A 16,751-nucleotide genomic window follows, 5' to 3' on the forward strand; every position below is an offset into this window, starting at 1 on the left:
CTTTAAAAGGGGGGGAATATTTAACTGAATATTTAAAAAATATTTAAAAATATGGAGCATATTTTTTCTCCTTCATTTTCTGACAAATGCAGAAATACAACTAAAATTGAAATGAGGTTTACGTTCCTTCATGTGCAGAAATCAACATACAGCCAAATGGAAATAAACTGTGCATCAAAGGAAACCTTGCCTGGCCCTATCTGCTATTGTACAGTACAATGTAATTTCATATTCCATCACCATCTTGAAATCAAGCTAGATTCACTTTTACCTTCTTTTTCCATCGAGAATTCTTCACACTAAATGTAAATCTTCTCTCTCCCTCTACACTTCAGTATTATAATTCAGCTTCATTACCATGGCTACAGAAATGTCAAACTTCCATAAGCGCAAACTTCTGCTGATTTTATTTTTGTTCTAGTCCTTTTGCCTTTTATTTTTGTCTTTCCAGATTGAAATAATACAAATATAGGCTTCTTCTCATTGGATGACAGGGGAAGAACAAAAAGAAGTGCCTATTGTGTATCGGGAACTCCCATCAATTAGCCTTTATAGGGGTGTTTAACTGCATTGCCCTGGAGAGATTCCAATTAGGATAATGACATTCTGACCATTTCAAACTCCCTCTGTTTTTTCTATTGGCTAAACAGCATCCTTCTGCACTGACTATCCTAGAAATGGGATGGAGTGATCATGTGTTATTTAAAATGGATTCCACTTTTCAGTGGTGGAGAAAGTGATCCCCATAGAAAGGAGGCCTCTCCTCAGTCTGCCAACCTGTTCCATGATCCCATTGCAGGATTAGAACTATAATTTGGGAAGAAATCTATGGGGTCCTATACACATGCAGGGAGCCAGTTCTGACTTGCTGGAAATCCAGTGTGTTGGATCAGACTCAATTAATCAAGTCTAATGGAGCACAGGAATTAATGTGCTCCAGCAAATGCTAGCATCACATGTATCAGCATGTCTGTGCTGAAAAATGCTGGCAGGGTGCTTTGAACTAAAGCTTGGTTGATGAGCTTTAGATCAAAGCACACCTCTGCCATTCTTCGGTATGGGGGACATTGATACACCTGATGCTTCGGTGCTTTTAATTCGTGCAGCTCACTAATTAAAGTGCCTCCTGGAGCACATATAAAAATGCCCTACTATTCTGTAGCTAATAGGTCCATGGGAAAAACATTTTCTAGAGAAACTTATTTCTATTTCCTACTTATTCACTCTTTTCCACAGTTGTTTTGAACCATCCATAGGCCCAGTCTCTGCTGGGCAATACTAGTCCAGCCCCCCATGCATGCCTTCACCCGCCTTTGTGAGCTGAGCAGGAAACAGTTTGCTTGACTTCAAGATTCTTCTCATTCCATTTGGACGTGTTTGTGAAAAACCTGATCGCTGCATCTCGCCCAGCCCCAAAATACCCATTTGTGTGTGCTCGGGCTGCTGTCCTGGGGTGTGGTGTCCCACCTGCAAGTCCCTGCTTTACCACATTCAGACCACGCTTAAACCTCAATCTTCCAGGCGCTAGGAGGGTTCCCTAACCACTAGGCTGTTGGCTATGCTGGGGTTGAGGGATCTCTCTCAGTCTCTCCTGTCAGAGCTCTTTTGCTTTGTATAAATAAATATTCATTAGGCCAGAGAGATAAAGTAGCCTCTGGGTGTGTCTACATGTCCTGTTAAGGCAGTTTAAGCTTACTGCACAGTAAAATAAAGTGCAGTAAGCTCCCCCCCCGAGCACATCTACATGTGCGCCCATCTGGAGCAAATTTGTTCCCAATGCGAGCAGTTCACTGTAGTGCTATTCCTGCCCTGCTCTGCCCCCTACGGCACCCAGGACCAGCTCCAGGCTCCCCTGGGGGCAGCTCCAGGCTGGAAGGAGGCACTGGGGTCAGGCCTGGGCTTTATAGGGTAGGAGAAGCTGTCCCACTTCCAGGGCAGCTGCCTCTCAGCCCTGCACCCCGATCGGCTGGGGCGGGGGGCTGGGAAACTGTCCCCTGCCCTAGGCAGCTGCTTCCTTCCCAGCCCTGTGCCTGCTGGTCATTAGGGTGGCTAGAGCCCTCAGTTGGGAAAAGGGAGTGTAGTGTGACTGAAGCAGAGCAGGGATTTGAAATGATTCCAGGGGAGTGTCCTAACCCCTTGGTTATTCTTGGGTGGAGAGTCAACTCTTGCTTCAGCTAGACCAGTGGTCTCCAACCTTTTTAAGGAGATCATCTTTGGCATTTAGAAGTAACCCACGATCTATCGTGTGCCACCACCAGCCCAGCAGGTAAGTCTGTGGGGAGGGAAGTGGAGGCAAATTCAGGCACAAGGAGAAAAAATTATTTAGGGGTGCACCTCCCCAGCAGGTAAGTACCACCCGGCCGGGGCCCCACTCAACTTACCCTTGCTCCTGCCTCTGCGGCACTATCCCTCACTGCGGGGGCCTTGATCTAGCTCCTGCCCTTTCCCTCCCCCATGGGCTGACCTGCTGGGCTGGGGTGCGTGCATGCATGCACACGGGCACTCAGCCCCCACCCCAACCTCGGATCGACTCCAAGAGGCTCTGAGGTCTACAGATGGATCAAGATCCACTGGTTGGCGATCACTGAGCTAGACATTTTACACCTGAGGAATCTTTTCTGAAGAAAGTTTTGGGATTTTTTTTCCCCTGTAACTGATGTGGTCCCACTAAACAAAGATCATTTTTGATGAATTGGCATGTTCTGTCCAAAAGGAAGTTTTGTAAGAAAATTCCCAGCCAGCTCTAATTCCACAGATACTGCTGGAAGATTAGCAAACAGCAGTAGACAGTAGGCAGTAACAAATACTGCTAGAGCAGTGCTAAACAAGTAAAACTAGAACTGCAGCATCAGGCTGATGAAGAAAAATGAAATAAAAAATATAGAACGGTTCACACGTGCAGCTTGTAGCATTTGTGCCAAATATGACAGCACATTTTTGGGGATGCAAACTGAATTCACGCACCAGATGATTTTTCTGTTGTATGTTGTAAACAATACAACATTGAGCTAATGCATGAGAGCCCAAAACTGGAGCTTAGCAGCCTATTATTGTGATCTCTAGCCGAGCCGGTGCAGAAAAGAAACCACAAATATAGAAACCTTGAATTGGAGTTTTAAAGCTTGTTTTAGATTTCATGCGGTGAGATGTTGCTGGTAACACCGCCAAGGAAGTATAGGGTTGTTTTTTAAATGTGCCTTTAAGGGGCTGAGGCACCAGGGAGATATCCCATAAGCAGCAACAGTGCCGGCTGCCAAAGTACTGGCTCGCTGCTCTCCCTGTTCAGAGGGAAGATGGGGACTTTGTACTGTAGCTCCCTACTCCGAATGGAAACAAGCAGAAAAGATGACAACAGGGGCACATTTACTAAACTCCCCCTCACAATCATAAATATAATTGCACATAACCTTGACTCGTGCTCGGCTTTTCCTTGAAAAGTAATTTGAATGAGTACTCAATTCTACCATAGCTAGCCATAAATTACATGTTCAACTTTGGGCTATTGTATCTCGCTTTCTTCACCTGTCTGGGTTTACAGCATGCTACAAATGCATTACACATAAATATGTCCTTTTCTTCTTCTATGAAGGCTGTAGCTGCCCACGGACTAGCTTCACGACAGTGAGGGCCAGTCAAAAACAAGGCAAAAACTGCTTTTTTCTGCCCGGTACCATCTGAAAGAGTGGCTTACCCTATGATAACAAAGCATGTCAGATCCGAGACATAGGAAAATATAAATATGTACCTTTCTGAATATAGCAGAAGCTGTTCCCTCTGATCTTTTCCTGTGCTGCTCTGATGTAGATTTTATAGAATAAGAGTCCAGGAGCCTGCAGTCGTCTCAGTCACATTTGATCACATCACGGGAATAGCTTATGGGTTCTCTTACACAGATTCTAAAAGGAGCAGTATCCTTTTCCCCAACTTTTCATTACACAGATTACAGCAGCCATTTCTTAAAGGTGCTCAGCCCTAGAGTGACCTCAGAGGACACTATTTATCTTGGCTCTATCCTCTGGTGACACTGTTCTTGTTAATTGGCTGCTGCACAGTGAATGCTGCCAAAGTCAGGTATGAGCCAAATTCATCCTCAGTTTAAAGCCATTGTACTCAATGGAGTGACACCAGGGTTGAATTTGGCCCAAAGGAATTAATTCTCTTTTTCAGTCCAGGCTTATCACACCGTAGTCAATGCACAAATGGTAGCGACAAGAACCTTGAATGTCGATATACTGTAGTGCTGCCAGAGACCTCTTATTTAATCCAATTGCTTAAGAGTATGAACTAGACAAGGAATAGAAAGTGATCCATGCATTATAACAGGGAGCAGCAGGCTGAAATAACATAGCTCAGTCTGAAGTAGGTCACCACTTCTACTCCAACACAGCCACCACTGCTACCTTCACAGGCTGGATAAATCTGACCCACTTGCCCATCACCTACCCATGCATTACAGAGTATTAAATACTACATTTATAGGTTGAACTTTGAAAACTATTCTGCAGATTGAGTTTCTCCAGGTGTGATATTACACCAGGGTATCAAGTCTCTTCCCTTTATGGCAGGACAGTTGAATAGCAACTCACCTAAAAAGCAGGAGAAAGGAATGAAAAGCCATTTCTGATACAGCTGGGATCTGACTGAATTGCCTCCCCCTCTTTATTGTCTCTGGGAATCTTAGCACGTCTGGAAGGCAGCACATTTTCTATAGAGCTGTCCCAGGAGCTGATCTAAAGAGGGACTGCACAGATGAAAGCTCTTGCACCAATGTTGATCAGATGACATGGAGGAGGTAACAAGTGACTTGTGATGATAGAGAACAGACCAGGGAATGCAGTTCTTTGTCATACACTGGTGCTAATATGCAAGGGATGGAAAAAGAAAGTTATTTTGAAGTGGGTTATTAATGAATACAGAATTTGGGGAGGCCACAACTACAAGTGACATAAGGTTCTCTGCCTCTTTAAACAAAAAAAAGGAAATAAGACTCTGGTGGGTAGCAGATTACATAATGGTATGTTATGTTGCTATGACTAACTTTCAAATACCCCTTGCTCATACAACAGAGCATCAGCTCAAGGAATCTCCTATAATCCAAATATTAGACTGATGAAAAAGCTGTGATGTCCTGCTGTTTGACTTGAAGTAATTGCTTGATTGCATCAGAAAGTAAAAATTGTTTACAGCAGCAATACATCTAAATGAAAGCTGGCTTAAGATCTTTCTGGAGGCATGATGGTCAGTGCCTGAAGGAGGATCAGCTGTGCCACTGCAGTTAATCATGACTGAGAACATATGTCAGTGCCTGTTTACTGTGAGAAAAGCTTATACAGGCATGTTGAATACTGTCTCCTTTCATGTTAGGGACTGCCACAACAGCAAAATGCCCTCCTACACACACTGTAAATTGTTTAATTAACCCAGTAGAGTAAAGGGTGCTCTTGCCGCCCATGCAAATCTTTGATACTTATTTTCATCCTTTTGAATTTAAAAAATTTTCTTTAGTTTTGGGAAATGATTATACTTTTAGATCTGTTCTACGTAATATTTTTGTATTGATGTATACTTAGGGGTACATTTTACCAGTAGTTATATTGATATAGTATCTAGCATGGATGCATGAAGCTAGACTGATATATAAAGCTGACCTATCCTTCTAGAGCAAAATTCACTTTTTTCCCAGAAACCTACAGAAAAATCTTTATATCACTGTAACTGTCTCTCAATAAGGAGGTTGGGGATAACCTTAAAGAGGTACAACTTCTGAGTTTAGATTTGGACTTGGAAAATGAGTTAGGCAGTTAACAGTGAACACAACAGATTAAAGCCTGATTTTTAAAGCCTAAACAAAGCAAATACGGAGAGAAATGACAACCAGACACCTACAGCTCAAGTGAAGCACTTCCCTCCTCCTTTTGAGCCTTCTACTTTCAGAATATTAGGTGATTTTGTTCTGTATATGTGTTTGCTATTTTCCAAACTCAAATTAATTTCCTTTACTGAGAAAGATGTGATAAAGAATTTTGAAAAAAACCATAGCTCATATACAAACTAGGACACTGTGTGGATGATATCTGATGGGAAGAGTTAACAGACAAGAAAGGTGCCCAGCAATATTGCACTCTAAAGTTTAACAGAACAAGAGAAGCAACAGTAGTGTAACTCAAGGGCCAGAGGGGGAGGAAGGAAGGGCAAATGGGATAGCCACCCCAGGCTCTGTCTTTGTGAAAGGACACAAAAATAGCTGCAACCACAGTGGCAGCTGAACATGCCACTGCAATTGGCACCGTAGCAGCTGGCACCACCCTGGGCACTGCGCAGCTGCCCAGTTACACCTCTGAGAAGCAGCACAGACTAGTTAGTGAGGCTGTTCAGTGCTTGCCGTGCCAACCAGAGCCCGAATCACAGAGAAGTACGGCTGGACGAGACCTCTGGAAAGTCTCATCCAACCCTCTGCCGGAGGCAGGAACATCCCCATCCAAACCATCCCACACAAATCCTTACCTAGCCCATTCCTAAAACTACGCACTCACTAGGGTGACCACCCATGCCTAACTGGGTGGAACAGCCCTGAAATGTAAAGAACAAGTCCCTGTCCCGGGCTGAATGACTCCGGGACAGCATTTGTACCAGATTCCCCACGGTACAGTGATCTGGGTTTTCTGAAAACCAAAGGTTTCCCCTTGCAGGTTGGCACAGTTCCAGTCTGCAAGGGGCCGCTTGGGGCTGGAGAGAGTGGGATGCAGAGGGTGCCATGTGCATGTGTGCATGCACACACAGACCTGCAGGCAAGTCTGATGGCAGGGAGGGGGACAGATGGAGACCCCCATGGTGAAGGAAGGAGTGGGGCAGGGTTGGTGGCATTGCCCAGCCAGGGCACTGCATGGGGCCCAGGGGAGGAATGTGTGGCTGCAGGGTCTGGCTGGGGAGCAGGATGGAGCCTGCTCCCCGCTGCTGCGCACATTCCCAGGGAGGGAGCCATGGGGGAACTTCCCCCCCCCCAGATTTGTGTGTGGGGCGCGAGAAGATGTGGGCTTGGCATTTCCTGCCATGATGTCTTGGCCCTGCAAGCCCCATGTCAGCTACGCAGCCATGGCAAGGCGACCCCTGCCCACCTGGCAGTAGTGATGGCTGTGACGTGGAATTGTTCCCCCTGCTCCTGCTGGGTGGGCAGGGGGCACCTTGCCATGATGCTGCGGCCAGCGTGGGGCTCCTTGGGGAGGGCAGCGGGGTGGAGAGCCCCGAGCCTGGAGCAGGCAGCCCGCGTCCCCTCCTGCCTCCCATGGGCTCTGCTCTGCTCAGCTCTGCTTCAGGGAGAGGGTTGCAGAGGGGAGAGGTGGGCATATGTCCCGCCTTCCAATTTGGAAAAGGTGGCCACCCTACAATCAACTCTCATGCACAACTACAAGGCATAGCATCATAACCTACCCAAGGTAAAGCAGGGGGCTGTTAGTGTCCTGCTGCTACAAGGGTTTTTTTAAATATGCTCTAGAGATCCAAGAAAGAGGACCGCACTCTCTGCTACAGAGAAAGGCAAACACCCCCCCCCCCCCCCCATAGTCCATACCAATCTGATCCCATGGGTAAAATTCCTTACTGACCCCAAATGTAGCAATCAGTCTGATCCTGAGCAGAGGGGCAAGACCTTCTGGCCAGAAACCTCCCAGTTTTAGTCCTAGCAGGAGCACTGGCAAAGAGCGCTGGCAAACCCCAGTCAAAATCTCCGGCCTTAACTGCAGCCAACACCCAGTGCTTTTGAAGAAGGTGAAAAAACACCCCTAGCGTGTAGCAACCGAAGGAAGAAAAAAAATTCCTTCCCAGCCCCATGCAGCAACTAGTAAAGCTCAGAAGTTTGGGAAATACCCATATACCCATAGCATAGGCATAGCTATGCCTAAATCATCCCTGCCCAATCCTCCTCTTAAATACCTCCAGTGACGGAGACTCTGCAACTTCCTAGGCCATCTATTCCACTGCCTTACTTCTAACAGTGAAGTTTTTTCTTGATAACCAGTCTAAACCGACTTTGCTAAAACTTTAAGCCACTGGTTCTTGTCCTGCTCTATACAGCAAGTGAAAAGGTATACTCCCTCATCTTTATGGCATCCCTACAGATATTTGAAGACTGCTAGCATGTTCCTTCTTAATTGCCTTTTCCACCATCTGAACATATCTATTTCCTTCTCTCCTCACATTACTTGCTTTCCAAGAGCAGAGACATACTTACCATGTGAGTCTGAAGTGCTATGCTATATACCCCTGCTTTAGTTAGTCTACAAGGTGCAAATCTACCCTGCCTTTTGTCTTCCAAGCCCTTTATCATTTTTTGTCATCCACCTCTGAACCCCTTCTAACTTCTCCACATCATTTTTAAAATGTGGAGTCCAAAACTGCATGCAATACTCCAGATGAGGCCTAATCAGTGTCAAGTAAAGAGGCACTATCACTTCCTGTGCTTTATATCTAATGCTCCTGTTGATGCAGCCCAGAATTGAATTTGTCTTTTGTGCAGCATCTAAAATGTTATTTTTTAGAGTGAAAATCCTCTTGCTTTCAAGACTTGCTGGCTTCTTGTGAAAAAGATTGGATGAAGACAATTTAAGATCATCACATTTCTCTACCCCCCCCCTTTCTTATGCAACTTGACTCATTTGCATAAAATGAAGTTGGTTTTTTTTTGCTTTAGATTTCATTTTCTCCTGCTGTTTCTTCCTCACTTGAAATCAATTAGCTATTGAGGAGGTGCCACAAACAAAAAAATTAAAATTCAGTTCAGGAAGGAATAAAGAGAATAAGATGCTGATCTTCTAAACAACAGAAAGAGCCTATTTCCAGCAAAAGTTTTTGTTATTAAATTAAGGAACCTGAAGTATTGAAAAAAATATAAAATATGCTGGAAAGTTTCTAAATAGAACTCCTTTAATTTTCACTGTCAGCAACTATTTCAAAGTAGAAGAAAACTATTTTTAAAGAAAATTATGATGTGTTTTGATGAGGTATTTTAAACAATATAGTGTCACTGACTTTCCTTTGAAATTAATACAAATAAGAGTGAAATTACATTATGACTTAGCTTAGTTTTGGAAATGCAATTTAGTTCCTTTCAGATGCATCTTCATATTTTACATATATGACCCCAAATTTTCAATGTGGGAATTTCCCCAGATTTTAACAAAACAGTGGGGCCTATGGAGTCTTTACATCATGGTCTTTGAATATCAATCACTGTCTCTGATATTTTTATACAACGATTCTGAATTTTAACCACTTAGACATACTAAGCTCTCACAAACATTGACGTACTGCACCATTCTTTCAACCTGCAAGCTTCAACTAAAGATATTTTTCCATGCCAATGTCACAGCAGGACAACTATAAAAACTGCATATAATTTACAATTTCTGTAAACCACAAAGCAAAAGAACCAGAACTCAAGGATTCTTAATCCACAACTGAAATTCCTCGTGCAGACAACCACAAGCCATTTTGACTGTTTTTTCCATACCTGTGTCTCTATGTGGAGTGAGTAGATATCCTTTATGTAACAGGAAACCTCTCAGACTAGGGTGCTTCCCGTACGCTTATCTGGTTTGCAGCACTGTACCTAGACTCTTGGTGGCCCTGGGTGAACTTTTAGTATCGGGCCCCCCTTCACCAGAGGTAACGATAATAATAATAATTATTTTCACCATTTTTGGGCCCCTTTCCATCCAGGCCCCAGGAGGCCACCCAGTTTGCCCAAGCCTGTGTCCAGCCCTAGCCCTGCTGGTTTGACTATGATCCATGTCGTCTACTGATGGCTAAAGAGCCAGTCACTTCAATCCTGCTGTCGCCAGCCCGTCACACTGCCGCTCTGACTTTCTGCTCCCTCTCCGACTATCACACCCACACAGACAATCCCGTTCCTTTCACTTACGCAATTCCTGCACCTTTCATGCAATTCTCAGGGGATTCCCTTTCTCCTGCACCTCCACAGAGTAGATCAGGCTCCACAATGGAGGTCAACACAGAAAAAGGACATGTATGGGACCACAAATGAGGCTGAAAACAATTGTGACATCTTTCCTCTCTGTGGAGGAATGTTTAGCTCAACCCACAAACCGGTTTCACCTCTCTGCGTAGGCTGTAGAGTAAGACAGGACTTCTATAATTCGCCTCCCACGCCTGCCAAACAATGATAATGGGATGAGTTTAAAGGACAGACACTACCTTCCTCACACCCCAGAAGTATTGGATTCCTCCTCTTTTCTTTGCAGCAAGTGGAGATAGGAAATGCTATGTAAGTATAAGGGGAACAGAGCCAAAAAAAAATTGGAAAGACAAAACAGTTTGTGTTAACGATCAAACTGTTGCAAACTAATTATATGCAGGATGTCTCAAACTGACTCCCTGTGTGACAACTGTAACTGTTTCACTCGCACACAACAAAATCCTTCATGACAAAGAGGCAGCAACTTAAAAATTGTCTTTAAGATTAATCCAAAAATAAGAGAGCCTGCCTCTTGGCAGCATTGTTTTTGGCTCAGAAAACACAGAGATTTTAAGTACGCGTGTCAGATACGTGTTGAGTTTATTTAAAAAAAAATCATAGCCACATTACATTGTCAGGCCCCTTTGTGTTATCAAACTGTATTATTTACAATATGTTGAAAAAACATCTTCCTTGCAAATACATGTAGTGACAACTAAAATTGAAAATGAAGGCCAAAATTTAAAAAAAAAAAATGTCTGGCTACAACTGGCAAAACCCAGAACAGATACAGCTGAATCCAATAGCTTGTCTTTTAAGAAGTTTTTTGCAGCTCAGATTTCTAAAAGAAAGTCTTCTTTCATAACAAGCAGACAGCTCCAAGGGACAGCGAATGTGAAGTCAGTGCAACCTGTCGGCACAAGACATTTCTGAGCGTGGCTCGGCAAGGGTTTTCAAAAGGTGGTTAGCCATGTTAGTCTGATGTCAGGAAGAAGGCAGGGCAGGGTGGTATCTTAGGGTGTCGTTACACATGCTGCCCTTCTTCATTAGATAGTAGTGTTTTTTTCTAATACTTGTTAAACTTTCATAAAAATCATGTGGATGTCTAATCAGCCCGCTGGTAAGTGAAAAAATGTACATATCCGAACTGCAGTAGTCTGCTGATCCTGAATAGGCCTCACCAGCCATCTTAGGACACACAAATACAATAATCATGGAAGACAATCACCCTCAACTGTCAGGGATTGCCGAAGTAAAAAAAAAAAGAGAGCGAGAGAGAGAGAGAAAGCTGACGTTCAATCTTAAACAGGTAGCCCAACCAGTAGCTCAAAAGCTTTCGATACCAATAATTACACTACCTAGTGTCCAGTGTCCACTGGTTTCTGAATCAGGAGATTAAGGTAACTGCAGCAACACCTCCTCTCTGCTACTAATGCAGATCCTTTCCACCTCGGCCTCGCATGTGGATCTGGGATAGACTGTACTGATTATTCTTGTGGATGTTTTTTGGTCAGAGACAGAATCCGCCCTTTGATCTTGTGTTACGAAACACAGCAGTGGCGTTTGGATCCTGTTTATGCTTGTGGAAACCAGAAAGAACAGGAAGAAAGTTGCTAAGCGGGCCTCAAGCTTTCCCCTCAGGTAAGGGCCATGTCCCAGCTCCCACCTGTGGCATCCCAGCGGACTACATTGCTTCATCATTTGGACTCAAAACCTGCAATCTCTGATTGAGTTCCATCAGAAATTCAGCAATCACCATCCCTCCATCTGACTATCTCTTGAATACTCCAGCACCAACATCTCCTTTTTTGACACAATGATCAGTATCCAGAATGATAAAATACAGACCCCGTTACACAAGAAACCCACCAACCAACATACATATCACACAGAAGCTGTTATGGAGACAGGCTCAGGAGCTCCAGCAGCAACGTCTAAAAAGAAGAGTTTAATTGACCAGTTCTTCAGCATTGAATTTGACCAGTTCTTCAGTGTGAATCACCCTAAACACAACAAAAAAAGCTGTGATATGCAGCCAAGCCCTCAGATACCACCAAACTTGCACTGAAGAGAACACCCGGGATCACCACCTCACCAATCTTAAAAAGGCTTTCACCCAACAAGGGGTTTAGGTTGTAGCCGTGTTGGTCTAAGGACATAGGCAGACAAGGTTCCTTGGGTGAATTTGATCTCTTTTATTAGACCAACCCAAATGGTTGGAGAATAGTTATTAAGCAAGCTTTTGGGTTCAAAAACCCTTCGTCAGGCTAAGAAAGCTTCAGCAGCACACACCATCCAGGAAGAGCACACACCAACTGCTGAAGTTTCCTTAGCCTGATGAAGGGTTTTTGAACCCAAAAGCTTGCTTAATAACTATTCTCCAACCATTTGGGTTGGTCTAATAAAAATATCAAATTCACCCAAGGAACCTTGTCTGCCTTCACCCAACAAGGACACTCCTCCAGAGAGGTAGATCGCATGTTTGAAAGAGCCACCCGGATACCACATGAAGAATTGCTGCAGTACAGAAGAAACCCCCCCACAAATCGCACACCACTGGTTATGACGTATCACCCCTCCCTCGGACCCCTATGGCAAATCCTCAAACAACTGCAACCCATACTAGAAAGAGACCCTATTCTTAAAGAGATCTTCCCAGAGCTACCCATCCTAGCCTTCAAACAAGCACCAAACCTCGCTAACCTCATCACCAGCAGCAAACTTCCTCAAGCCCAGAACACACCAAAAGGATCCAGACCGTGTCATGACAAGAAATGCAAAACCTGCCAACACATCTCCACCACCCCCACTATTACCACACCCCACAACACAGCCATCAGCATCCCTGGATCTTACAGCTGCACCTCCAGAAATGTAATATACCTCATCCAATGCACCAAATGCCCTGATGGAAAATATCTAGGAGAGACCAAACAACAACTGCGCACCAGAATGAATGCACACCGGAAATCCATCAAAGACAGGAATACCCAATACCGGTGGGGGCACATTTCTCACAACAAAACCACTCTCTCTCCAATCTCTGAGTCCTGATCCTCAAAGGAAACTTTCAGAACACTTCCCAGAGATGAGCCTAGGAGCTCCACTTCATCAGCCTCCTGGATACTAAAAATCATGGACTAAACCTAGACATTGGATTTATGACATTATAACCTGCCTGACATCTGACTCCCCAGGTATCTCTCCACTATTCATCTCCTTTCTCTCCCCCCACCCGGCCTGTCTCTCACCCATTGACTCCTCAACCTACATCTTCACTGACTGCCTGTCTTGCCTGCAGACCAGCCCAGCCCCTGGCTTCTTTACTTGTCATTCCATCCAGGAAGAGCACACAACAACTGCAGAAACTTCCTCAGCCTGACAAAAGGTTTTTAAACCCAAAAGCTTGCTTACATTTTTTTTTCCAACTATTTACGTTGGTCTAATAAAAGATATCAGATTCATCCAAAGAACCTTGTCTGCTTCCACATGCATTCACCAGATTTCTGTAGGTTGTCTCTTGAGAGACTGGCAGCATTTCAACATCTTGCAGTATGCCAGTGGCACATACTTCTCTCTGGATAATCCTGTTTCCCTAGCTGCTTCACAGCTGGGGGAGGAAAGCACGTCCTAGATGAGCAATAGCCAGCTCAGAACCAACTGAGATAAAGAGAGGTCATGCTGATACAAGTGGGAAATGTTAAAGAGCGAACAGGAGTTATAACAAGGTGTTGTGCAGACACCGGGCTGCTCATTCTGAAACTTCGAAGAGCAATGATCACCACAATGGCCAGCTGGCAAACTACACCTTCCCTCTAAGGTGAGGGATCCTGCTTCTCAACACGTCTCATCATTAAGCCACGTTATTTGACGTGCTGTTACATGCTGTTATGCCACTTTCCACATTTCCAAGCCTGCCAGCAGGCAAGATCTCCTCTGCCAGTCTCAACCACCCCTGGAGCTTACACTGACAGGCATGACAGTGAATTTCTGACAAACTGAGGATCAGCACATGCTCTTTTTAAGATTCCCACTATGTGCCCTTATTAAAACATTTCGCCAGCACTGAAAAACCATAACTGTGCAGTACCATTTTGGCTTGTAAAACAACAATTAAGATAAACTCACACAGGAAAAGTAGCTCCATCTTTCTGGTAGACTGGCCGTGACCTTGGGCTTTGGGCATATCACCTATTTGCTGAAAAGATGGACACAGCAGGAATATAAGACGGCTCAGTTCAAGTCCATTTAACTTTTCATTCATGTTCGTTACCCTGCCACCCTGCCTACGGACCATAAATGATTAGTTTTGGAATGCCCCCAAGCTTTTGCATCTAGAAATGCTCTGTTCAGGATTGCTTCAGGGATGTATTTGGTAGCTGTGTTGGTAAAAAAAAAGAGCAAAAATCTAGAACTCTTGGTTCAGAGATGATACCTTTCATTAGACCAACAGGTGGTCTAATAAAAGGTACCATCTCTGAACCAAGAGTTCTAGATTTTGGCATTTCTGTTCAGATGCTGTCTTTTTAATTCATTTTTCTTTTAAATTATATTTCTCTAAGTGTGCTATTGCTGAAGCAGGCAAGGATATTTATTGTGACTTACAAACTATTGCTATAGGAAGTAATGAGACAATGTTACAAAACCGGGCTTAATAGTAGGGTTGCCACATGATTTCTCAATCATTTCTCCAAGTGTTTCCAGTTTTCAATTCAGGGTATTCAAACCAGTTATTAATAGTGAGCAAAAAAGGTTCATCCACAACTGAACATTTCTATCCACATCTGGTGGTGTCCTCAGACCCTCACAACTTCCTTTCCCTCTTTTTAATTCCCCTCTGTCCCTCTTCATTCTCCAACCCAAGAACTCCTCGGTGCTGCATGGGGCTGATCACATCTCAAGCCTGAGATGGCTCAGGCCCAGCAGGATGGATGCTGTCCCCTTTTGAACTAATCAGTGATGCTCAGGGCAACCAAAGGAGACACGATGACTAAGGACACATGCGCCCATGCTCTCACTCTCTGAGATTGCTCTCACAGGAGCAAAGGCTAGAGCTGGAGGTCCCAGACTCAGATCCATCTACCTTGGTTGAGTATACATAACTTCTGAATTATTATAGTGTCTTTGTTGCCACGTAGCCTCTGGTTGCACCACTGAACTGGCCGATAGCTAGAGTTTTTGAATGAACAAAATGGGGTTTTTTGTTGCCTTTGGCATTATTTGGACTCATGACTGCTTTGTTTTTCTGTAGTCTTTCACCAGGGGAGGTCAAAAGACTTTGCAAATATTAATTAAATCTCATTATACCTTTGTGAGAGAAATCGGTGCTGTTTTTCCTCATTTCAGGCTGGACATAAGGAAGAACTTCTTTACTGTCCGAGCCCTAAAGGCCTGGAACAGACTGCCGCCAGACGTGGTGCAAGCACCTACTCCGCACTCCTTTACGAGACATTTGAACATTTATCTTGCTGGGATCTTTTGACCCCAGCTGACTTCCTGCCCCTTTGGGCAGGGGGCTGGACTCGATGATCTTCCGAGGTCCCTTCCAGCCCTAATGAAATCTGTTTTCAGGTAGGTAACATGAGGCACAGACAAATGAAGTGTCATCCAAGTTTGCACAGGAGAAAGCAGCAAGGTCAGATGAGATCCTGTTCACGCCCCTGGTAGATCGCTGCTGCTCAGAAGGGTAAATTGCTGCGTGGGGATGTGCACACCTGCAGCGAGCCTGCTTCCAGCTCTCTTGTGCAGCTAGCTCAGGTGTGTCCCCATTACGCTGCCGTGAGTTGGAGCAGAAGTACCTTTAGGGCAAACTCCCGCCCTCAGCTCAGTGCAAATTCACATAGCTGGTGCTGTGCTCTCTGGGCCAAGGAGCGCGACTCAGGAGAGGAAGCGGGGTTGAGCATTTCCTCGGCCTCCCTCAAGCTCGTGGTGGCCATGAGTTACTGCCTCGGGAAAATCCCGACAGCACCAAAGGGACTGTTTTGCAAGAGAAAAAGCCGCCGCCGCCTCACCGCGAGCGTGCGACACGGGACAGCTGCGAGGGGAGCGTCTGGGGACCCCGAGCGAAGCCCCATTTTATGGCATGGGGGGGCCGCAAGCTAGTTTCCAGGGGGAAGCTCCCAATGCAACATGTAAATGAACCCCCTTCCCCCCCAGGAAACTTTGATGGGTGCTGCAGGGAGGAAACTATTAGGTGCTGCAGGGAGGAGAGGGGTGGGATGGGCCTAGGAGATGCCCTTGCCCAATGCGCCAGGCTGCAGCAGCTCCCCTACCCAAGCCTGAGAAGGGCTGTAAGCCACTGGGCAGCCTCTGCTCCCTCACAGTCTCCGTAAAGCACTCGTCCCTGCAGGGCTCGTGTACCCATTTTAAAGGTGAGCAACTGAGGCCCAGGCAGACCCAGCTGCACTCACGCGGGCAGCCGGGAATCGAACCCGCAGCTCCTCACCCCTCCCGCCCCTCCCACGTGACCCCGCGGTCCCCGCCCCCTGACCTAGTGCGACCTGTGCGCGCAGCCGCCGCCACCTCCTCCCGGCCTGGAGGGGAGGGTTTGGAAGTGGTGCCTCACAGCTGCCTCCTCGGAGTGCATTCCCGCTCAGGCACTGCGCAAGGCAGCCCGGGGAGCTGGGGTCCTCGGCCCGGCGGAGCCCCTGTGCCGTACAACATGGCGGCGCTCTGGCGGGGGCGGAAGCGGCTCCTGCAGGTGGCCGGGCTCCGCCGTACGGCGCGGGCCCTGTCAGGTACGGGGTGCCTCGCACCCGCCTGCTCCGGGGCTCCTGCGGGG

At 45.7% G+C, this 16,751-nt stretch overlaps 2 protein-coding genes across 9 annotated transcripts in view; one reads left to right on the forward strand and one right to left on the reverse strand.

Annotated features, from left to right (window-relative positions):
- The window catches only part of COMT (catechol-O-methyltransferase), a 39,535-nt gene extending 22,997 nt beyond the window's left edge, over positions 1–16,538 (reverse strand). The window contains exon 1 of one of the 8 annotated variants that reach the window (XM_019486605.2): positions 16,461–16,538. The gene's annotated coding sequence lies outside the window, so the exon portion shown is untranslated. Of the gene's footprint in view, positions 1–3,745; positions 4,016–9,916; positions 10,051–11,328; positions 11,520–15,277; positions 15,473–16,460 lie in introns of those variants that run through there. The other 7 variants (XM_059713472.1, XM_059713470.1, XM_014598493.3 and 4 more) reach the window with 7 other exon arrangements.
- Positions 16,539–16,552: 14 nt separating this feature from the next.
- Positions 16,553–16,751, forward strand: part of TXNRD2 (thioredoxin reductase 2) — a 41,707-nt gene continuing 41,508 nt past the window's right edge. The window contains exon 1 of the mRNA XM_006270923.4: positions 16,553–16,707. Coding sequence (XP_006270985.1) covers positions 16,632–16,707 — 76 coding nt within the window. The 5' untranslated portion in view covers positions 16,553–16,631. The remainder of the gene's footprint in view (positions 16,708–16,751) is intronic.

This window comes from Alligator mississippiensis, chromosome 10 (genome assembly GCF_030867095.1).
Source record: "Alligator mississippiensis isolate rAllMis1 chromosome 10, rAllMis1, whole genome shotgun sequence".
NCBI classification, from domain to species: domain Eukaryota; kingdom Metazoa; phylum Chordata; order Crocodylia; family Alligatoridae; genus Alligator; species Alligator mississippiensis.